The 25,081-nt window shown below is 44.8% G+C and overlaps 1 protein-coding gene across 2 annotated transcripts in view; it reads right to left on the bottom strand.

Moving 5' to 3' along the window:
* TMEM65 (transmembrane protein 65) overlaps positions 1-25,081 on the bottom strand; it is a 56,378-nt gene that overhangs the window by 5,631 nt on the left and 25,666 nt on the right. Inside the window, exons 2-6 of one of the 2 annotated variants that reach the window (XM_075270114.1) lie at positions 24,991-25,068; positions 16,701-16,745; positions 13,831-13,898; positions 7,647-7,701; positions 5,428-5,470 (exon numbers count right to left, since the gene is read on the bottom strand). In XM_075270114.1, coding sequence (XP_075126215.1) covers positions 5,428-5,470; positions 7,647-7,701; positions 13,831-13,898; positions 16,701-16,745; positions 24,991-25,068 — 289 coding nt within the window. The remainder of the gene's footprint in view (positions 1-5,427; positions 5,471-7,646; positions 7,702-13,830; positions 13,899-16,700; positions 16,746-24,990; positions 25,069-25,081) is intronic. The other variant, XM_075270115.1, reaches the window with a different exon arrangement.

Below are 25,081 nucleotides of genomic sequence, written 5' to 3'. Positions count from 1 at the left end.
GCTGGCTTGGCAGAGGTCTGCATACATTAGGGCTCTGGTCTTGTGGTCTGTATAAGTGGTCAAGTTTGGGGTCGGTATAAATGGGAGAACTGGTCTGGGGTCTGTATATATAAGGTGACTAGTTTAGGGTCTATAAAAATGAGGGCTCTGGTCTGGGGTCTGTATAAAAGAGAGAACTATCAGTGATCTAAATAAAGGAGAGGTCTTGGGTTTGCATCTATGAGGGATCTGGCCTGGGATACTTATATGTGGGGTAAGGGGCATCTGTATAAAATAGGAGTCTGGTCTGGGGGCTGCCTAAAGGAAGGAGGGGGATCTAGTGTGGGGTCTTTTTAAATTGGAGGTCTGGTCTAGGGTCTGCTGAAAAGGAGGCCTACTCTTCTATAGACGATATGGTGTAAGGACCAGATTTATTTGTGTGTTGGTTTTGGACATATTGTGAGAGTCTGGGGTGTGACGTAATAGTCATCTATATTATTACACTCTATTAGTGGGGGGCGTTTCTAATATAAATGGGAGGGGGCTATGACCAGAAGGCTTGTGCTAATTGCCGCTTTGCACAATACGATTCTGCCTGTTGTCACATATAGGGTACGGCGAGGGGGTCCTGATCGAGGACTCTGTTGGGGCCTAGGAAAAGGAGTGGTTGAAATCTGTCTACATAAAAACGGAATAATGACCCCGGAGAGTTTACGGCCTACAAGGTAACAGTAATGGCCGCCGCTTCCTACTAATTATTCATCCCTTATAGATGTATATTAAGATCCAATTACGACAACAAGCACGCAGTCAGCTCTGCTAATCCTAGATATGGAGGAGCCGTCCGCGGTGCGCTGCTGCAGATCACTGGATACAGGACAACCTATTTCCATCTGGATTCTCTCCATTGATTCTCCCATCTCTCGGTACAGTTTTGAGATGGTATCTGGATTTTATGTGAGCGGGGAAATAATTGTTTTGGAGACTTTTCCTTCCATGTAAAGAGGAACTCCGCATACAACTGAAAACTAAGAGATGCAGGAAGGCTGAAAATCATGGGGTAGTTATAAGGGGAGCAGAGGTAGCGATCACACCGAAACTGTAAGAACAGGAAGACAGAGACAGGAAGACAGAGACAGAGACAGGAAGACAGAGACAGGAAGACAGAGACAGGAAGACAGAGACAGGAAGACAGAGACAGAGACAGGAAGACAGAGACAGGAAGACAGAGACAGGAAGACAGAGACAGGAAGACAGAGACAGGAAGACAGAGACAGGAAGACAGAGACAGGAAGACAGAGACAGGAAGACAGAGACAGGAAGACAGGTCGGGGCCCTGGTATAGACCTTGGGATGGGGCCCAGGAGATTCAAGTCAAGACTCTGGTACAGGGGCCTAAAGGTAACCATGGGGCCCTATAGCACAACTAATGGGGGACCCCACTCACCATGACCAAGGAAGATCAGAACTTGAAAAATGCACAATTATTGTGACCTCCTTTACACACAAGGATAACACATACTACTTTACATTACACACAGTGATGTCACAGTACAGGGATAATACACACAGTGATGTCACAGTACAGGATAATACACACAGTGATGTCACAGTACAGAGATAATACACACAGTGATGTCACAGTACAGGGATAATACACACAGTGATGTCACAGTACAGAGATAATACACACAGTGATGTCACAGTACAGGGATAATATACACAGTGATGTCACAGTACAGGATAATACACACAGTGATGTCACAGTACAGGGATAATACACACAGTGATGTCACAGTACAGAGATAATACACACAGTGATGTCACAGTACAGGGATAATATACACAGTGATGTCACAGTACAGGATAATACACACAGTGATGTCACAGTACAGGGATAATACACACAGTGATGTCACAGTACAGAGATAATACACACAGTGATGTCACAGTACAGGGATAATACACACAGTGATGTCACAGTACAGAGATAATACACACAGTGACATCACAGTACAGGATAATACACACAGTGACGTCACAGTACAGGGATAATACACACAGTGATGTCACAGTACAGGGATAATACACACAGTGATGTCACAGTACAGAGATAATACACACAGTGATGTCACAGTACAGAGATAATACACACAATGATGTCACAGTACAGGATAATACACACAGTGATGTCACAGTACAGGGATAATACACACAGTGATGTCACAGTACAGGATAATACACACAGTGATGTCACAGTACAGGATAATACACACAGTGATGTCACAGTACAGAGATAATACACACAGTGATGTCACAGTACAGGGATAATACACACAGTGATGTCACAGTACAGAGATAATACACACAGTGACATCACAGTACAGGATAATACACACAGTGACGTCACAGTACAGGGATAATACACACAGTGATGTCACAGTACAGGGATAATACACACAGTGATGTCACAGTACAGAGATAATACACACAGTGATGTCACAGTACAGAGATAATACACACAGTGATGTCACAGTACAGGGATAATACACACAGTGATGTCACAGTACAGGGATAATACACACAGTGATGTCACAGTACAGGATAATACACACAGTGATGTCACAGTACAGGATAATACACACAGTGATGTCACAGTACAGAGATAATACACACAGTGATGTCACAGTACAGGATAATACACACAGTGATGTCACAGTACAGGATAATACACACAGTGATGTCACAGTACAGAGATAATACACACAGTGATGTCACAGTACAGGGATAATACACACAGTGATGTCACAGTACAGGATAATACACACAGTGATGTCACAGTACAGAGATAATACACACAGTGATGTCACAGTACAGGGATAATACACACAATGATGTCACAGTACAGGATAATACACACAGTGATGTCACAGTACAGAGATAATACACACAGTGATGTCACAGTACAGTGATAATACACACAGTGATGTCACAGTACAGGGATAATACACACAGTGATGTCACAGTACAGGATAATACACACAGTGATGTCACAGTACAGGGATAATACACACAGTGATGTCACAGTACAGGGATAATACACACAGTGATGTCACAGTACAGGATAATACACACAGTGATGTCACAGTACAGGGATAATACACACAGTGATGTCACAGTACAGGGATAATACACACAGTGATGTCACAGTACAGGGATAATACACACAGTGATGTCACAGAACAGAGATAATACACACAGTGATGTCACAGTACAGAGATAATACACACAGTGATGTCACAGTACAGGGATAATACACACAGTGATGTCACAGTACAGGGATAATACACACAGTGATGTCACAGTACAGGGATAATACACACAGTGATGTCACAGTACAGGATAATACACACAGTGATGTCACAGTACAGGGATAATACACACAGTGATGTCACAGTACAGGATAATACACACAGTGATGTCACAGTACAGGGATAATACACACAGTGATGTCACAGTACAGGGATAATACACACAGTGATGTCACAGTACAGGGATAATACACACAGTGATGTCACAGTACAGGGATAATACACACAGTGATGTCACAGTACAGGATAATACACACAGTGATGTCACAGTACAGGATAATACACACAGTGATGTCACAGTACAGAGATAATACACACAGTGATGTCACAGTACAGGATAATACACACAGTGATGTCACAGTACAGGATAATACACACAGTGATGTCACAGTACAGAGATAATACACACAGTGATGTCACAGTACAGGGATAATACACACAGTGATGTCACAGTACAGGATAATACACACAGTGATGTCACAGTACAGAGATAATACACACAGTGATGTCACAGTACAGGGATAATACACACAATGATGTCACAGTACAGGATAATACACACAGTGATGTCACAGTACAGAGATAATACACACAGTGATGTCACAGTACAGTGATAATACACACAGTGATGTCATAGTACAGGGATAATACACACAGTGATGTCACAGTACAGGATAATACACACAGTGATGTCACAGTACAGGGATAATACACACAGTGATGTCATAGTACAGGGATAATACACACAGTGATGTCACAGTACAGGATAATACACACAGTGATGTCACAGTACAGGGATAATACACACAGTGATGTCACAGTACAGGGATAATACACACAGTGATGTCACAGTACAGGGATAATACACACAGTGATGTCACAGAACAGAGATAATACACACAGTGATGTCACAGTACAGAGATAATACACACAGTGATGTCACAGTACAGGGATAATACACACAGTGATGTCACAGTACAGGGATAATACACACAGTGATGTCACAGTACAGGGATAATACACACAGTGATGTCACAGTACAGGATAATACACACAGTGATGTCACAGTACAGGGATAATACACACAGTGATGTCACAGTACAGGATAATACACACAGTGATGTCACAGTACAGGGATAATACACACAGTGATGTCACAGTACAGGGATAATACACACAGTGATGTCACAGTACAGGGATAATACACACAGTGATGTCACAGTACAGGGATAATACACACAGTGATGTCACAGTACAGGATAATACACACAGTGATGTCACAGTACAGGGATAATACACACAGTGATGTCACAGTACAGGGATAATACACACAGTGATGTCACAGTACAGGGATAATACACACAGTGATGTCACAGTACAGAGATAATACACACAGTGATGTCACAGTACAGGATAATACACACAGTGATGTCACAGTACAGGGATAATACACACAGTGATGTCACAGTACAGAGATAATACACACAGTGATGTCACAGTACAGGGATAATACACACAGTGATGTCACAGTACAGAGATAATACACACAGTGATGTCACAGTACAGGGATAATACACACAGTGATGTCACAGAACATAGATTATACACACAGTGATGTCACAGTACAGGGATAATACACACAGTGATGTCACAGAACATAGATTATACACACAGTGATGTCACAGTACAGGGATAATACACACAGTGATGTCACAGTACAGGATAATACACACAGTGATGTCACAGAACATAGATTATACCAGTGTATCCTAGGTCTCCGTGGAGATGGCCCCTTAGTTGTTGGATCCCATAGAATATCAGCCATCCCTGGCACAAATATTCGCACCTCCATCCTCTATAGGTGTTGCACAGTAGTCAGTTGGACCCTCTCAGTTTGGTAGTATGAGATGACTAACATGTACAGTATGGGGGAGTCACAACTTTGGGTTCTGTAAGTGACTTGTATCTTATAAATGTACATACAGGTTGGTCAAGGGTTTAAGACTACAATACATATATGGAGATACAAGACAGAAAATTTAAGTAAAGGTTCATTCAAGGGTCTTAAGGAACTTACCCAAGTCCTGCAAGATCTGACACCAGGTTTCCTAGAGCAGCAGCTGCAAACAACCAAGTGAGGATGGTTAGTTGGGCTACAGAGTCATATAAGACATCAATCTTAGCAGAAGGCAGAGAAGATCAGACATGTCTGCTGAGACGAGTTTGGGCCAGGAAATCCGGCCGATACACAGACCAAGTTGCCTGGACCAAACTTGTCAATATGAAACTAGTCCCTGCCACTGTAAACAGTTAATCTGTGGGGCGGGAGGTCCCTGGTGTGGTATGAATTATAGATAATACGTCTGGAATAAACTCTCTAAAGGGAACCTGTCAGGGCACTAAACTACCCACAGGTTCTTATGGCCCGGGGGTTTAGTGTCCGAAATCACTCTACTGTAAAGCCATCGGTGCCTGCATTTAAAAAAAACAACCTTCTGTGCGCATGCGCCGGACCTCAAGCACATACGCAGTGAAGCTGGGGCCTACGTCCTCCAATTCACTGAAGAACTGCGCCTGCACCGTTAGAGGAGTCCAATGACCGTAATCTCTAGATATGTACAAAGATTTGTTTTATTTAAACAGGGGCACGGATGGCGTTACAAGAGGACAATTGGGGACACTAAAGCCCGGTCTATAAGGACCTGTAGATGGTTTAGTGTCCCAAATCGACACCAGGTTCTCTTTCAAGGTCATGTGTGCTATCTTGGAAATTTTTGGGAAAAAGTTTGCATATTCGTTCTCTTACCTCTAGCGCCACCTATTGGCAGGTAAGAACCCTAGAGTCCAATTTTTAAAGCAGTCAAACCAGAAAAAGGAAAAATATCTCATAAGCATATTGCTATTTGGGGTCCTTGCCCCTCCTACCTTGCCAACCAGTATACCACCCTACACTACGATACGTAATAGTGAGTTAATGGCGCTCCCTCCTCCCTTTTATCTCTTGCTTGACCGCTCCCCCACTTGTATATTATTGGCGTTGTATCGGCACCGTTCCTGCACCGTCTCTTATGACCCTTCCTCACAGCATCTCATCGACCCAGAAACTGTAGTCACCTGAGAGTCAGAGACAAGATCACATCATGACTCATTCATAACCATGTCCAGCGCTCTCGCTGCGCTGTATCCCCCGAGTGCCAGTGCAGGAAGTTATTATCAACCCAAAAAGATGCCCCCTGACCTCTCCAGAAATAGCTGCTCCTTATTACAAGTGCCCCGAGCTTCGCACTGAATCCGTAATGTTACTGAGCCAGATTCCACAATGTCGTCTGTATCAGGATCTAACTGGTTGTAAGGATGATCTACCGTAATACAGTCACCTACAGATACGATTGTACTCCTACACACACAGGACAATTCTGGGAGAAGATCACAAGTTCTACACTGCAAGTTTTATGTTAAAAAGTCTAATCCTATAATCCTAGAATTTTGTGTTTCAATATCTCGCTGTTTTGCAGATCTCTGCTTGCTGTCAATGAATGGGAGTGTGCGCCTTTACATGCAGCAGTGGAAATCAGCTCAGGCCTAATACAGCTGAGGGCTTGTTACAATTCTCTTGAGCTGAACACATCAGCAGCACAAATCTCATCGTTTGCCTCAATGTAAAACTCATCAGCCTGGGATCAATGTAGCCGTCCATCATCTGATCGGCGCTGTCACCCTGAGCATTTTGGTGTTTTGTTTATCCAAATCCATTCAGCCATTCCAAAGATATAAGCCCTGTTAGTAGTGATATCAATTAGGGTCTGCTAGCCAAGTGGGCGGTAACACTGGGGTTTCCCTGGGGGTGGGGTCCATGTGCCCACTTGGCTAATAAACCCTAATTTGCAACAACATTACAAGGGCTTATATCTTTGGAATAGCTGAACAGATTTGGATAAACAAAACACCAAAATGCTCAGTGTAACAGCACCGATCACAGGATGGATGTCATTGGGATTTTCAGGTGTAGTGATGGGTCCTCTAGAAGTGTCTGATCACCGGAATTCCAACCGGTAGAACCTTTAATGATCAGGAGAACAGGGACCATAGGTGTCCCCAATGAATGGAGTGGTGGAACTTGGCCACTGGATAGTCAGGGAACGACTACCCCTGTTTTGAGAAGATGTTCGGATGAGTAGATCGAGGGAACCCGTACAAGCACAGCAAGACCTTTCGCACCCACATATGATATAGTTATCATCCCGTATCCCCTTGGTCCCTTTAGCCGGTACATTTTGATGTTACATAGTGTCTTACCTGCCATTGTGGAAATTCCTAAAAGGGCTCCAATATGGAATTCTATCTGTGTTCCCTGAAAGTACAATATGAAACGGATTACTAAGAATGATAAAGCAAACATATCAGCGTATACAGTAAAGCTGTCCATATACTGCGATCCGCGACCCAGTCACATAGTAAGGAACGGGAACACTGATACCTACAAGGTAGGGCAGGTTTTAGATTTCCATTTCTGTCTCTATCTGGCCCAGACCACCACAAAGACATCTCTACACGTCTGTGCACACAAGCTTACCATCTCCCGTCAGTACCCCGCACATAGTAATGGTGTGCCCTTTTGCCCATAGCCTCCCCCACATAAACCCTCCCTGATGTTAAGCTGTTATTTTTGCCATGGAAGGGTTAATATTCTCCTTTCTGACAGTGGAAGGCTGTGTATCGTGAATTTTCACCAGAGGGCAGGGGAAATAAATTTACAATGTACAGACTGACAGACATCAAAGAAGTTTAACCATTTAGTGGAGTGAGGGTCACCTGTGGGTCCTCCTGCCTTCTGGGCCCCTATAGTTAAGCTCAGATGCCGACTGCTTGACAGACAAGGATTTCTATATTTGGGGAAGTGGAGGGAATATCTTTAACCATTTACTAGCTTGGGATATACAGTTCACAGATTAATATCTTGTGCCAGGAGGCTGCTGAAAGATTCAGCATCCTATTACAGAGAGAGATGCGGGCACTACAGATATAATTAATGGGTATATCAGTATAATAACCGCCCTCTGGCGCTGCCTCCAGCACCGTCACACCGAGGCTCGTAAACACCTCAACAATGCCCAAATCCACCTTGTTGCTAGGGATACTAAGACGATGCTGGCAAACCTCTGCAGACATAACACAGCAAGCAGGCACTGACAAGCTGCACGGATCAGAGTGCAAGTCTGCAAAGGTTTGATTAAATGTAACCATACCGAAAAATGAACCCAAGTTCATCTCCTGACATGTCGTATAGAGGAGGACGTCGGTGAGGAGAGGAGGGCGTCGGTGAGGAGAGGAGGGCGTCGGTGAGGAGAGGGGGGGCGTCGGTGAGCAGAAGGGGGCGTCAGTGAGCAGAAGGGGGCGTCAGTGAGCAGAAGGGGGCGTCAGTGAGCAGAAGGGGGCGTCAGTGAGCAGAAGGGGGCGTCAGTGAGCAGAAGGGGGCGTCAGTGAGCAGAAGGGGGCGTCAGTGAGCAGAAGGGGGCGTCAGTGAGCAGAAGGGGGCGTCAGTGAGCAGAAGGGGGCGTCAGTGAGCAGAAGGGGGCGTCAGTGAGCAGAAGGGGGCGTCAGTGAGCAGAAGGGGGCGTCAGTGAGCAGAAGGGGGCGTCAGTGAGCAGAAGGGGGCGTCAGTGAGCAGAAGGGGGCGTCAGTGAGCAGAAGGGGGCGTCAGTGAGCAGAAGGGGGCGTCAGTGAGCAGAAGGGGGCGTCAGTGAGCAGAAGGGGGCGTCAGTGAGCAGAAGGGGGCGTCAGTGAGCAGAAGGGGGCGTCAGTGAGCAGAAGGGGGCGTCAGTGAGCAGAAGGGGGCGTCAGTGAGCAGAAGGGGGCGTCAGTGAGCAGAAGGGGGCGTCAGTGAGCAGAAGGGGGCGTCAGTGAGCAGAAGGGGGCGTCAGTGAGCAGAAGGGGGCGTCAGTGAGCAGAAGGGGGCGTCAGTGAGCAGAAGGGGGCGTCAGTGAGCAGAAGGGGGCGTCAGTGAGCAGAAGGGGGCGTCAGTGAGCAGAAGGGGGCGTCAGTGAGCAGAAGGGGGCGTCAGTGAGCAGAAGGGGGCGTCAGTGAGCAGAAGGGGGCGTCAGTGAGCAGAAGGGGGCGTCAGTGAGCAGAAGGGGGCGGCAGTGAGCAGAAGGGGGCGGCAGTGAGCAGAAGGGGGCGGCAGAAGGGGGCGTCAGTGAGCAGAAGGGGGCGTCAGTGAGCAGAAGGGGGCGTCAGTGAGCAGAAGGGGGCGTCAGTGAGCAGAAGGGGGCGTCAGTGAGCAGAAGGGGGCGTCAGTGAGCAGAAGGGGGCGTCAGTGAGCAGAAGGGGGCGTCAGTGAGCAGAGGGCGGCGTCAGTGAGCGGAGGGGGGCGTCAGTGAGTAGAGGGGGGCGTCGGCGAGTAGAGGAGGGCGTCGGCGAGTAGAGGAGGGCGTTGGCGAGTAGAGGGGGGCGTCGGTGAGTAGAGGGGGGCGTCGGCGAGGAGAGGGGGGCGTCGGTGAGTAGAGGGGGACGTCAGCGAGTAGAGGGGGGAGTCAGTAAGCAACACATGATGGGGTTTAGCAAATCAAGCGTTACAGATGTCTCTAATACAGTTATTACCATATTACGTCATTCGACAAGTCAGAGGAGGACTTTAGATAGTTTCCTCCTTTAACCCCTTCCCGCCACAGACATTTTTCCATTTTGACTCCCTGCCTTCTAAGAGCCATATTTTTTTTATTTTTCTGTTCATAGAGCTGTACGAGGGCTTCAAGTCTGAGAAATAAATTGTACTTTGTAACGGTATCATTGAATATTCTGTAAGATATAGCGGAAAGCTGGAAAACAAAAATCAGAACGGGGTGGAGAAGGAGAAAAACTGCATTTGTGCAACTTTCCTCCAGGCTTCATTTCTATGGTGTTCACTGTGCAGTCAAGATGACAGGTTACCTGTATTCTAAGAGTCGGTACGATTCCAGAGATACCAAATTTATTTTGTTTTCTTTACGTTTCAACCCCTTTAAAAAAAAAAAATACTTGATATGATGACTGGAACTATTTTTTATATTTCTGTGTATGGGGATGCATAAGGCATATGTTTGCTGGGTCAGTGGTGGCGTCAATAGAGGTGCTATTGTCTATTGTAATCCTGTCTGTGATGTAAATGAAGAGACTGCAAAGAAAACCCCTACAGGACTGCCAAGTTATTATTAGGCTAAGTGGTCAAAGTGAAAATTGCAGGATGTAGATTTTTTTTTTGTTCTAAACATTGACGTTGATGTGGAAAATTAAAAATAAAATATTCTTACAAAAATACGACGTAAAACTTTGATTAAAAAAAATAGGCCCTTTTCAGTTCTCCACGCTGGACAATCCCTATTTGTGTATCTTTTAACCATAAGCTCATCCAAAAGTACGGTAATCGGATGTAATCTGTGGGAAACCTGACAGCAAGAGCTTGATTTCCTTGCAGCGCCACCCTAGTGTCCGAAGAGTGAGGCGGGCCCTCCGCAGAAAGAGGCAGGCCCTCCTAAACCATACTCCTCTATTAAGCAGGATTCCCCAATTGGGTGGTATAAGAATGTTTTACTTTTTTGTTTTTTAAACTGGAAGACTTCTTTCACCACTGAAAAAACCTAAGCGACAAGTATGACCAGCCGAACGTCGCTTCAAGCAGGCGCAGAATAATACGTGGACTTGGGCTACCTACTATCTGTGGCTTTGCCGCCTGCAATTGACATATTATATGTAGCAGTTATCAGAAGCTGCAGGCGGAGGCCCGGACTAATCACGCGTGACATGTTTTAGCGAGTCCTCCTTGGAGTCTGACCTTCCAGGAGAGAAAGTCAATTGTGTTACTAAAAAAAGGGATGGAAGAAATAGCGGCGTGACCGACACACTCCCCGCGCACAGCTGTTAAGGAGCCGATCGGAGATTCGCAAACATGTCCAGCGCTGGCAGCTTGTAAATCATCCCTCAAAACTCACAGGGGAGCGAATCAACACGGCAAGAAGTCGCGTTATTGTCACATGAGAATAAAGTTATACTTAGCCAAAAATTTTTTAAAATCTACTTCAATTTTCCCTTGTACTTTAATCTACTTTTTACAATATGAAACCAAAACTGAATTTCATGATCATGGTTTTACCTGGGAAAATATTACCCTAAAATGGTACTGGCTTTTTTTTTAATGTTTAATCACCTCCCCTGGCCCCCCACTTGTTATACTCTGCCCCCCACCTCCCCAGAGTATAACAATAGCAGTTTAGCTTTGGACATGTCTGGGCCAAACGAAATTGAAAACATTGCAATAACCAAGGCAAAATAAGTGACATGACAAAAATCATTTTTAGATGATTCGCCCAGCCACATGCAAAACACACCAAACTTACCAAGAAGCTCCGGCCTATTTTAGCGGCCTGAACATTTTTATCAAGTATTTTTAGGGCTGGGTGATAATGACCTAAATTAATGAAATAATTATACGTTTTATCTAGATTATGCTTAACGTCAAATATTTAGGTCATGCCCCTTATAAAACCACACCCTTTTTAAAGTACGTGTTGGGTGAACCTCGCAATATTCGTCTGGACTGAACATGTCCGAAACAAAACTTCTCTTATACTCTGGGATCCCTTCAGGCCTTAGAATATAATAGGCGGCGTCCCCAGAGAGGTGATCAAACATGCAAACCAGTGTTACTCACCTCTCCTTGGCTTCAGTATGGCCCCCTGTTCTCTTCGGGTGCATCTACATCACATCAGGGGTTGCTTAGACCTGTGATTGGGTCTCAGCGGTACCTGACGTCAGACAGAAGAGTGGAAGAGAAGAGGGAATCTCGAGGGAGCCCAGGAGAGGTAAGTAACACTGGTTTTCATGTTTGTCACCTTCCCTGTTCCTCCAAGAATTACACTATGGGGTCTTTTTATAATACGAGCAATTTCAGTTAGGATGTGTTTGGTCCAAACAAAACTGAAGATAGAACCTCACGAAAACCTCATGAATATTGTAATATTGGGGCAACATGGTGGCTCAGTGGTTAGCACTGCAGCCTTGCAGCGCTGGAGTCCGGGGTTTGAATCCTGCCAGGAACAACATCTGCAAGGAGTTTGTATGTTCTCCCCATAGAGACGGATGGTTGATGCAAGTACTTTTTGGCTTGGCTATATCTGTAAATCTAAGGCAAATATAATAGGAGTGTTATTATGGGCGCTCCCCTTTAATAGGCATTTTCTATTTCTTTAAAACCGGTATGCCGACGTAACCCATAATAAACCTCATGCAAAATATGACAGTCATTGGTTGATATGGGCGACTTCACCAGTCATAAATACCATTGTACCCAATTCCACAGTCTCCTAGGTCGCTCATAATTCACCTCCTCCTACTGAATCTGCATAATGTATTCTGGGCTCCTGGCCAGTGGCTTGTGGGTCCTGTACGATACGTCGCGGCTCTATAAATAAGCTGTAATTATTATACAATGAGGCAAACACAGATCTGTCCTGGCAAAGCACAACACATGAGCTGTCATCAGACTGGAGGAGCTGGGTGCGATGAACGCTATGGGGGTGGAGGATGAGGCCTATGATATTACCACTGACTATCTGACCGGAGAACTCAGGGTCTAAAGAGAAGGGTATACCCAGCTATCATAGGACATGGCTACCAATGTCTGACGATAACCTTCTTACATGTCTCCGTATAGGACAGGGTTGGCAAAGAGATTGAAATACCCTATCAGGCAACTATGGGTTAATAGGTAGAGGCCTCCCATTCAAGCAACCCGACCAAAGACTTGTTACCACGAGTATTACTTTTCTTCTGTGTAGATGTCTCATCGATTTCAACAAGAAGTATGTAATTCCGCATTTCCCCTGCGGAGGAGCTGCAGGAAAACTAAACATGTTAATTCAGGATCTCCTATAGCTTTGTGCTAATCAATGGCCTCCCCAATGGTGGGACACTCCCTAATAAGCTTATGTTTCAGGAAACCTTCTGACAAAGTAGTGTTGTCCAAAGGGATTACACCTTTGATACGGAATCGGTCACCAGAACCCTTCCCGCAAATAGGTTACCAGAATCAAACAGTGTTTTGCCTTAGGTATTGGTGCCTCCGTTGCCAAAATATGGCGTGTTTTTTTTGTCAATATGCAAATGAGCAGCTTTGGAGCAATGAAGGCACTGTCATTGCTCCAAAGACATAAGTGGCCATGCCCTCATTGCTCTGAAGAACTCATTTCCATATCGAAAAAAGACCATTTTCTATCAAGAGATCAATCTAGAATATTGATACAAGTCCTTAAATAGAATTTTTTTTTAATATGTTTCCATAGAGCCTGCTGGAAACCATCATCTAGTATGTCATATTATTTTCATGGATCTGATCATCCAGAATTATCCGAGTTATAAAGTTTTGCCAAGAAGCAAAAATTCTAATTTAAAGCCCTAAAGTTATTAAAAGAGAGAGAGAGGTGTATATATAAGAAAACTTGTTTCTTACCGCAGCAATCATAATAGCGTTATCCAAGAAGCCGAAGCCAATAAACGGTAGTGCATTGTGGAGTAAGACTGGAATAGAAAAACATCAACATCAGAAAAAGATCACAAGAACCCATCACAGGATCAAAGAAGGGAAGGTAATAATGAGACGGTATAATGTATGTGTATAGCGGGGGCTGCACAAAGCCAGGTGTCGGGGTGACTAGAAAATAATCCCTTGGCCCGCTCCTGCTACTGTACATCCAATGCTGAATGAACAAGGAATCCTTGTATCCAGGTCTATTGTCCGTATTATGCCTCAGGCATACCTCTCAACGATCCCAGACTCAGCGGTACAGTCCTGTGGTCCTGGTCAGCGGCAGGTACAACTCGGATTCAACTCATCTGTGTCTGGAAAGGATGTAGATGAGTTGAATACAGTGGTGAAGCAGGAGCGCACAGCCCCGGCCTCACCACTGTGCCCCCTACATGTTCTGACTCCGGGAGCTGTAGGCACGATGTGAAGACGTTGAAGGGAGCGAGGAGAGGTGAGTATAAGGGGTTTTTTGTTAAGTTTTGGCAGATAAAGAGGGAAAAAAGGGGGGGCATATGAGGGGGACATTAAACTGGGGGCATATAGAGGGAGCAATAAACTGGGGGGAACCAGACAAGGACATTTAGCTGTCCCCACGATTTAATGTACCCCTCCAGTTGCCCCAGTTTAATGTCCCCCTCTAGTTTCCCCCCAGTTTAATTTCTCCCACCAGCTGACCCAGTTTAATGCCCCCCTCTAGTTGCCCCCAGTTTAAACTGGGGCAGGTGGAGGAGAACATTAAACTATGGAACAGCTGGAGAGGGACATTAGACAGTGGGGTTAGCTGGAGGGGGACATTAAACTGGGGGGAAACTAGAGGGATACAATAAACTGTGGGTACACCAGGAGAGAGACTTTATACTGTGGGGTTAATTTGAGGAGACCATTATAATGTGGGGGCGTATAATATCAGGGTGACTAGGAGAATTATACTGTGTGGGGAGCACAAAGAGAAATGGATAAGAATGACCGGAGTCAATTTAGAAGTGGGCGGAGATAAACTTGCCACGGCATGTTAAGCGTGCCAAAATTTTGTCCCTGTTTCTGCCCTTTGAAAGTTGGGAGGTATGCCTCAAGCAGGTGCCCCACTCATAGAGAAATCCTGCTTTCTTTCAGCAGTGTTGTCTCTCTATAGTGCTCTCCTTCCTATAGTACTCTCTTCCCTCCCCTCTCCATAGACTTCTATTGTACACATTTGATCAGTGGCAGGAGACAAATAAGAGAAGAAGCAGGCGCGTTCCTTAAGTATCTATATTACATTTGTTATTTTCACCTGCTTTATAGATTTATGGAAAAAAAAGTTTAGTTACACTTTAAGGAAGAAAAGCTTTATATGAGAATAAAATTAGCTTTATTTGTCCCTTGTTGGCGACTAAATGACAAATGTCCCCAAATAAGAATCTGAATACCGTGACATTTCTGTCTGTGTGACCTTTACAAAGTAAAAGCCATTACTGAATAACAACATGCTGGTGCCGGATCACATCTATGGAAATGATATTTACCATGAGGCTTCAGTCCGCGGAACGCCCCAAGTGTAATGGTGATGTATTATTATATGGGGTCGGTCTTGCCTCAGCCTTGCAGGTACACAATACATTTGGAATATGATGTATACCACTGACAGAAGACAAGGGGCGCCGATGAATAAAGGGGGTGTCTGGGATTAATAAACACAGGCAGTCGGGGGGGGGGGGGAGGCTATAAAATAACAATGCACTTTTTTGCATCTTTCCCACCGTCCCTGCATTGTGATCGCTGTGTTTGTATACAGATCAGCGGCAGTGGTGACATCACGTGGACAGATCAGTATATAGCTGGCAGCTGCAGACATGTCAAGGTGTATGCAGACATGCTGTATACCGGGGCAGGCGACCTTCGGCACTCCAGCTGTTGTAAAACCACAACTCCCAGCATGCATACTTGCTCTGCTGTGTTTGGAACGCCCAAAGCTACAAGGAACTGCCCGCCTTATGAACTTAAAATTTGATTGTAATGGTAGAATCTCTTTTTGTCCATCACACGTAGGCTATTCTTCTTCTACCTTTATATGTCTTCTCTGCGCAGCCGTTCGATAGAAAACCCAGTGTTCGTCGGTATGCAAATGAGTTCTCTCACAGCACTGGGGGCGGTCCTCAGCGCTCAAATAGCATTGGGGGCGTCCCCAATGCTGCGAGAGAAATCTCCAGCGCCGCCTCTATCTTCTTAAGCAACGGCCTCTCCCTGCGTCTTCTTCTGGCGCTGGCAGTCAAACTTCTAGGCCTCAGGCAGAGCCGACTGCGCACAACAAAAACGGCGGCTTAGTTACGGTGTATGCGGACATTTTTCTTGTGGCTGGCGGGCATGCGCAGTCGGCTCTGTCTGAGGCCTAGAAGTTTGAACCCAGCTCTGGAAGAAGACGTGTAGAAAGGCCGTTCCTGAAGAAGATGAAGGCGGCGCTGGAGAGTTCTCTCGCAGCATTGGGGACGCCCCCAGTGCTGCGAGAGAACTCATTTGTATACCGACGAAAACCGGGATTTCTACGAAACAGCAATGCAGAGAAAACATCGAAAGGTAGGAGAATAGCCTTTACATATGATCGACAAAAAAAATTGATTTTAATGGTATAATCCCTTTAAAATAATCAGAATATCCCTTTAAGTGCAGTTAGGTCACATGTCAGTGAGTGTAGTCGTAGTCTGTTTCCAAGGGCCAGGTTTGATAGTAACAGTCAGAGGGCAAGAAACTATAATGTGTGAATACAGACAAGGAGGTGGTAGAAGTATCCAGGCCATTATTCCGCCCAATCTAAATCTTACCGTGTTTCAGCTGTTTGGAGGAAGGTGGGGCGGCTTCGAGTTGCTCTGAAACACAATAGACAGGATTTATTAGTAACCAGTGCAGCAAATCATATAATACAGTACAGAGCGGCGGTGGCGTGCTGGAATGGGCTGGCACATTAATTATACCTGCTGTCTGCCAACGTGTCTACGCCCTGCCCAAGGGAAGCCGTCCCCTGACTCTGCACGCTGTTATTACGCACATCTCTGCCTGCGCCTGCTTTATCATCATGTCTATGGCAGATCATGTACAGAGATCTAAACCTGTACAGAGTGATACACCTTACAATGAGAGGCTCCCTTAAAGGGGAACGCCCATAAACAGAACTCTATGTATATCTGTAGACTATTAAAAGTTTTACATTTTTTAAAATATACAGTAAAACAATTTAAAAAGTTGCAGTTTTAGTGGTGACATCTGTTGTCTTGATTGGTTGCCAATAGATATGACCGTGAATGCAGGAACTTTCTATGATCTGGGACTTATCAGAAACCCGGCCATGATGTCCTTATTGTGGACAAGTTATCGGGAGGACACTACATGTATGAGAAGATAACCTGACCACAATAAGGACATCATGGCTGGTTATCAGGAGGACACTACATGTATGAGAAGATAATCCGACCACAATAAGGACATCATGGCTGGTTATCAGGAGGACACTACATGTATGAGAAGATAAGCCGACCACAATAAGGACATCATGGCTGGTTATCAGGAGGACACTACATGTATGAGAAGATAACCCGACCACAATAAGGACATCATGGCTGGTTATCAGGAGGACACTACATGTATGAGAAGATAACCCGACCACAATAAGGACATCATGGCTGGTTATCAGGAGGACACTACATGTATGAGAAGATAATCCGACCACAATAAGGACATCATGGCTGGTTATCAGGAGGACACTACATGTATGAGAAGATAACCCGACCACAATAAGGACATCATGGCTGGTTATCAGGAGGACACTACATGTATGAGAAGATAACCGGACACAATAAGGACATCATGGCTGGTTATCAGGAGAACACTACATATGTGAGAAGATAACCAGACCACAATAAGGACATCATGGCTGGTTATCAGGAGGACACTACATGTATGAGAAGATAACCCGACCACAATAAGGACATCATGGCTGGTTATCAGGAGGACACTACATGTATGAGAAGATAACCTGACCACAATAAGGACAGACATCATGGCTGGTTATCAGGAGGACACTACATGTATGAGAAGATATCCTGACCACAATAAGGACATCATGGCTGGTTATCAGGAGGACACAATTTATGAGACGACAGCCCAGACACAATAATAACTTAATATGCTAATTAGGTTATCTACTGTCAGGTGGGCGATCCCCCCCCCCCATCCCCCTCAATCTGAGGACCACCCACCTGACCGTTAAGAACCAATTAAGCATATTGGATGCTGCATCTATCTGCACTGATTGCTCGGGAATGGTGGGGGCTACAAAAAACATCCCAACTGCGCCAGAATCAGTGGAGGGGCAACTTTAAGCAAAAGGGTCTACTATAATGTAGAGTCTGCTCCTAAGCTCTATCACCCGATATAATTTTTCCAAAAAGTTCACCAAATCTTGCCCCAAAAGCCAAGCGAATGCCACAAATTCATTGTCAGTTATCACACATCTGAATATGCGTTGCAGAAGAGTGGATGTATTAGTAAAACACTGCTAAGCTGTTAGGGGCGCGTCTGACAGCAGACTGTTGACAGATTTTTGAGTGCTGCTCTGGATGTGACTAGAGTAGAACACATGACGCACTGTAAAGAAAAGTATTTTGTGTTCCAGTAACTTCTGTTCTATTCAGCTGATGGATGGTATTCCCGGCACAGAGTCAGAATGTAAATGGCTCTGTATTATTAGCATTTGATGCAGATTATCCAGGTCACGCAGTGCCATGTCCTGCCGTGATGTCCACGTCCATCTGTTGGCTAACAGCATTGAGTAGGAGGAAAAAATGATGATTTTTGGACCAAGATGTCCGAGATATCAGGAGGAAGCAGAGTCCGTGTCATGCCGCGGTTGCGACTCATGACAAATGTCACTAGAATATGACATATAAGTACGGCTGGTATCATATAATGATATAGCCACCGGCAACCTCAAGGAAAAGCTTAACCCGATGTCTCTAAAATGTGCTGAACTTACAGAGCGCTCTATTATGGTGAAATAATGTGGAGCGAACTGAAACAAATTTATCATTTGGGTGCGCCATTTTGGTAAATACAGAGAAAAACCACATGATGCCCCAATCCTTAGACTGGCGGTGACCTACAGTTATCGGTGGGTTTTTAAAGAGAATTGGTCACCAGAAAATTAAACCATATTTTTAAAGAATTTTAAAAATTTTTTCCTGGTCACTATATACATTAAAAATAAAAAATCTGCAATTTTCACTCTGACCAGCAAGCCTAGTAATACACCGACAATTTCAAATTCTCTAGGGGTTTTCTTTACATCACAGCATTACAACAGAAGATAACACCTCTCTATATAACATCACAGAGCCATCATTACATCCGCTACTGACAATAGATGATGTCACAGCTTATCCACCCCGATTCCCTGGCTAGAGCACGCTTAGATGAGTCGGCTACAGTCTCTGCTGCCTGTGTTCATGAGACTGCGGTAAAGCATATCACTAAATGTTGTTAAGGCCAAGGTCACATCTGCTCCAGAGTCTCTATCGCAGTGTCCATCTGATATCGGCACACAAGTCCTGAACATACAACTTTTTCATCCCCCAATTTCATTTTAAAAATCAATGGAAACCTAAAGAACCCCGGCTTGTCTAATTCCGTATGTATCTGGTATTGCACTGGTCCTTACGTCCGTTCTGTTCCTTCCACGGACCAATAAACAGCCTACCACAGATGTGAACTTGGCTTAACAGTGCGGAGACGAAGCTTAGGCAAGATAGCCTAAATCTACTTAGACAAGAGGATTTTAAATCTACTGCAGCGCCTCTGCAGGGGAAACAAAGTATTACACATTGCCCATTGAAAGCAATGAGGGATCCGGTCCTCCAGAGCAAAAAACATTAAAAAAGGGGGGTCTGGCATAAAATCTAAGTTGCCAACAAACCCCTATGCCCTCGCCAACCCCTATGCCCTCGCCTGGGTATTTATATATGAGGCTCAGTCAGCAACTTGTCCGATGATATATAAGGGGATCACATCCAACCCAGGAACAGTCAGGAATACTCGGCTCAGTCCTGACTATCGGGCGCCATGTAATAGGATTATACTCCTCGGCAGAGCGCTGACAGACATTCTCAGGAGTAAACTGGTAAAAAAATTCCCTCAATTCTGGGTTTATCGTTTGGCTTAGTTACGCGGTATCCGCTACGCCGGCATCAGCACATTACTGGGACACATCTTGTTAAAAAGCTGAAATATAGGAGATTATACAGACCCTGCACTACAGGTTTTCTGCTGAGCCGAACACTCATAACTTTTTACGACCGAGATAAAAAATTTAAAGGAAGTCTAACACCGCCACAAAATCTCCTGTAAACCCCTTATATACTGTTATAGGGGCAGATAGTGACAGGGTGAGCATACCAAAGTGCAATCTTAGAGAACTTAAAGGGGATGTCCAAGATATAGGTTTTTATGCCCTTTCTAGGGTTGAGCGATCGGGATCGGAAAAGATCGGATTCCAGTTGGAGATCGAGTAAATTTCACAATCCTGACCTTTTCCGGCGGGATCGAGGTTGGAGGTCATCTCAAGATCGGCTCAACCCTATTCATGTATATATCATAAATAGGGTTGAGCAATCGAGATCAGGAAAGATTGGATCCCGATCGGTAATTGAGCAAATTTCACGATCGCGATCGGCTGGAAAACGATCGGAAATCGGATTTTAAAATCGATCCTGAAATCTCAAGATCGGCTCAACCCTAGTCATTTCACCATTTGTTTTATACACAACATGGGGCTGGAAGTAGTAGGTTACGTGCCCTGTACTGAAGCTCCCATTGACTTCAATAGGAGCTGTGTTGCAGTACTAGCACCCCGCCACGATTAGATATTTATGGCCTACCCTAAGGATAGCCCATTACAAAAATATATATTTGGGACAATCCCTTTAAGCTCATCACAGAGTCATCACAGTGACCAGCTGTAATCAGTGGAGAAACCTCGCTGTTCAAATTCCCAGCAGCGCCACCGCAGGAATAATGAAGAATTACATGGTGTCCATTCAAACCAATGGCTTGTCTATGTAATACTGGACAGGCTAGGTCCTCCAATGTGAGAGACGCTCTTTGTAACCACTCCTCGCTCTGTCCGGGTGGATCCTAAGATTCCTACCCAAGAAATAAGAATGTTTCCCTCTATTATCACCATATAGGACGACACAGGGCCCTATGATATCAGCGATTGGTTTCAAGAGATGATGGCACGCCGAAAAAACAAGAGAGGCTTCAGTGCCGCAGCTTTTTCCTCCCATATAGCATAATATAAGGGGCTACATTAAAGCAGACAACCCCCATTAATGGTCTCTTTGGAGCAATGGCACCACCCTCATTGCTCGAAAGAGCTCAAGTACTTATCGACAAAACCAGAAATATTTCAGTGATTCAGAAGGGGGAAACATTGATTCAGGTGACCCTAACCCATCTATCTGCAGGGCTGGGGGTTCTTATGCTGGGTCTGGTGACCCTAACCCATCTATCTGCGGGGCTGGTTTGACCCTTTAAATTAGAATAACCCCATTACTGGTTCCTATGACCGTCTCCCCATCAGTCACAATTACGTCAGAACTGTTGCTAAATTGGAGCTTCGATGTTTCGCAGCCGCATTGTCGCCGACTAATCGCCTGTAGATAAAAAGGACAATTAATTGCCTACATTAGCGGTGACATCAGAGAGCAGACGCTGTCCATGCTCCTCTGTCCTGGCACCAGATCCACAGACACATTTATCCCAGAGCCGAGCGAAACGCCAGAAAGACGACAAAATGCTGTGTCAGAACAAGAGCATAAAGGACAGCGGACGGAACTGCTGACACGCGTTTTCCATGCGGGCGGCTGACACTGTCAATGGAAGCGCTCACAGCTTATAAATTAACCAGATACAAGACAATTACACGTTACACAGAAGCTAATACGCTATATACTCCGTGTTTGTAACACGTCGCAACTGAACAGTTATAGATCTATAAAATATATATGTCCAGGGGGTAAACAGGCGCCATGACTGCAAAATCTCGCAGGTCTTATCGGGTGAAGAATGTAAAAGCTGTACACAACTTACATGTGATAAAATACATACATACATATATGTAGAACTGTACGGAACAGCAAATTACCTGCAAGTTTTTCTAGCTATAACTACTATAGCTGGAATTCATCCCCCTAAAGTAAGATGCAACCCTATTCAGCTTTGCTGTGTAGACTGGGATAGCATCTGCAGAGTCACCTTGGTATCATTAGAAATCAACGTCAGCACAGTCATCTCTTTATTGAATCAAGGGTAATCTTCTCATCATGGCTAAGGAACAGGGTTAGCAAAATAATCTCAATATTAGAGGGCGGAGGTATTTCATTATTAGAGGAGCAGGGCCTGCAGAGCCATCTCATTATCATTACAGGGCAGTGTCATCTCATTATTGTTAGGGAGAAGGGTTAAAGTCAATCCATTTTCATTACCAGGCAGGGTCATCTCAATATCAACAGGGTTCAGCAGAGTCATCTCAATATCATTAGAGGATGCGGTCTGCAAAGTAATCTTATTGTCATTAGAAGGCAGGGTTCACAATGTTATCTCATTTATCATTAGAAGACAGGGACAGCAGAGTCATCTCAACAGTCTGCAGGATACAGTCTGCAAAGTAATCTTATTGTCATTAGAAGACAAGGTCAGAAGAGTCATCCCATTATCATTAGGAGACAGGGTCAGAAGAGTCATCCCATTATCATTAGAATAGCAGGGTCAGAAGAGTCATCCCATTATCATTAGAATAGCAGGGTCAGAAGAGTCATCCCATTATCATTAGGAGACAGAGTCAGGAGAATCATCCAATTTAAGAGGGCAGGGTCAACAAAGTCATCTCATCATTAGAAGGCAGGGACAGCATTATTATTTAGCTTACTCATCTCTTAGCAATATTAGAAGCTAATGGGGTTGTTCATGTGTCATATAGATTTCTCAGTGCATACTACTTCACAGATCATTTTAGCCCGATGTATGTAATTGTATAGCCTACAGATACAGGTATGCACCCAGATTTTTCTCATGCACGTACTCAACTTACATTTTATACATGTGTGAATAGACCCTAAGTATTTTTTGCAGCTGCCATAAAGCACACAGCCCCTCTGGGACAAATTGGGAAAGAATAGTGGCTCCCCCATAAGGCCGCTCCCTTAGAATAAATAGTTACAACAGTAGAATACAGAAAAAAAAACACATTTTTGGCTTTTACAGACTGACACATGGGCCATTCCCTTTAACTGCAGTCTATAAATCCCCTCTTACCTGACATGGGATAATGGCGGGTGTCTAGAGAACACAGGAGTGCGAATAGATCTGAGCGGTTACACAAATCCTACAAGTGCTGACTCTATTTTAGTACTTGTCGCTGAATTGATCCCTAAATTGCATTTTCACAAGAGTTTGCCAAATGTTGTGATGAAAATCATAAATCCAGCGCAGATCGGCCGCCAGGACTACGGAGAATTTACCAGTCTAATTACAAAAGGCAATCGATTCACTCGAGCGGGCACAGCTGGCGCATCGGATAAATATGTCTGCTAGGAAGATAGAACGGCACCTGGGGAACATGACACCATAATCCATGTATGGCAGCAACAGCAGAAAACAGGGCGCCTTAAAGGGGATCTCCAGGGAGGGTTTCAATACTTACCCCAGATGAATCAGAGTTCCAGACTGGTTCCAACCATAGGTCATGTGATCAGAGTCAGCACCCGAGTCCTGAGTCCCTGTATGCCCTCATTGCGTAACTCATGAGTTACCTGTACTATAGGGCCGAATTCTGTAAGCCCAGAAATTTCAGGTAACTAGGAGTGAACACAGGGGAGACCAGGGGTCGGGTGCCGGTTCTGATCATGTGGCCCAGGGTCGAAACCAGCCCAGAACTCAATGATAAATCTGCAACAGAACCTGACGGAAGTATAGGAACCCTCTCTCGAGAACTATTCAGGACATAGGATACTCACTAAGATGCCTGTCCAGCCAACCAGTGGATAGGTTGGGTCATCGCTTCGCACAATGACTGAATGAGTGTTGGGAGACACCAAGAAACGAACGGAGCTCAGCGGGGATCTAGGCACCTTCTGGATAAAAACTGCAAGGGATCAGTAACTATTTCTGGTTTTAACAAGCCCCTATTAGGCACCTACACAATCCTCTCTGGGGCTAGGAAGCTAAAGTTTCGAACAACAGCTCATTTTCTGCCTAAAATTTCAAATAACTTCAGTTCCTGGCATTTGTGACATCAATAAATGTTTGGATTTTGGATCCTTTTTGGGAAATCCTGCACTGAAATCAACATTCAGTCCCTTCTGTATTCTCTCTCGTTAGTCTCGCTATAGTACGGGGGTGTATGGCCACTTGTATAATGTGGGAAAGCTGAGGCTGCTGATGGTGGTGGAGTCAATTTAAAAATGTAGAACAGTGGTTTTGGTGTCATACGAAAGGTGCGACTCTCCTCTTTCATATGACACCAAGATTTTTACCTGTATTATATCCTGAGATATCATCACTTGTAAACACAAGATTGGGAGTAGCTGATAATTCTGTTTTCAACTGCTGATATCTCTGGAAATAATACAGGTAGAACGTGATGGTGTCATACAAAAGAAGAGACTCTTATAAGACACCAAAACCCCGGTTCTAGGTTCTAACCTGTTTGAAGTGACCCCCACAGCCTCAGCTTCCCTGCAATAGATAATACAAGAGCCCGCACACCCGTAACTCTAGTGAGAAGCAGTCACAAGAACAAAGGAAGAAATACAATAGGGATAGAAAGTGGATTTCAGCACAGGAGCCAAAATCTGTCAAAGTATCTTATTGTGCCAAAAAAAAAAATCTAAAGTTGCCCAAAAGTTTGGGTGCCGTTTAAGTCCAGAAAATCTGAAAGAAAAAAAAAAAAACTGCACACAGCGGCTGCCATGCACAAGTCATGCATAAAACCATGTCACACCTTGAGGCAGAAAGCTACAAAGCCACACACCGGTGACGTGCACCGGAATCACACCGCCATACCGCTCTCGTCTTCTGCTGCTGCCACCTGAACACCAGGCGCCTGCACTGAATACGGAGGGGTTTTAGGGTATCGGGAAGCTAGAAGGAAATT

This window comes from Leptodactylus fuscus, chromosome 4, assembly GCF_031893055.1.
Source record: "Leptodactylus fuscus isolate aLepFus1 chromosome 4, aLepFus1.hap2, whole genome shotgun sequence".
NCBI lineage: Eukaryota > Metazoa > Chordata > Amphibia > Anura > Leptodactylidae > Leptodactylus > Leptodactylus fuscus.
This window is presented reverse-complemented; position numbering and strand designations above follow the sequence as displayed.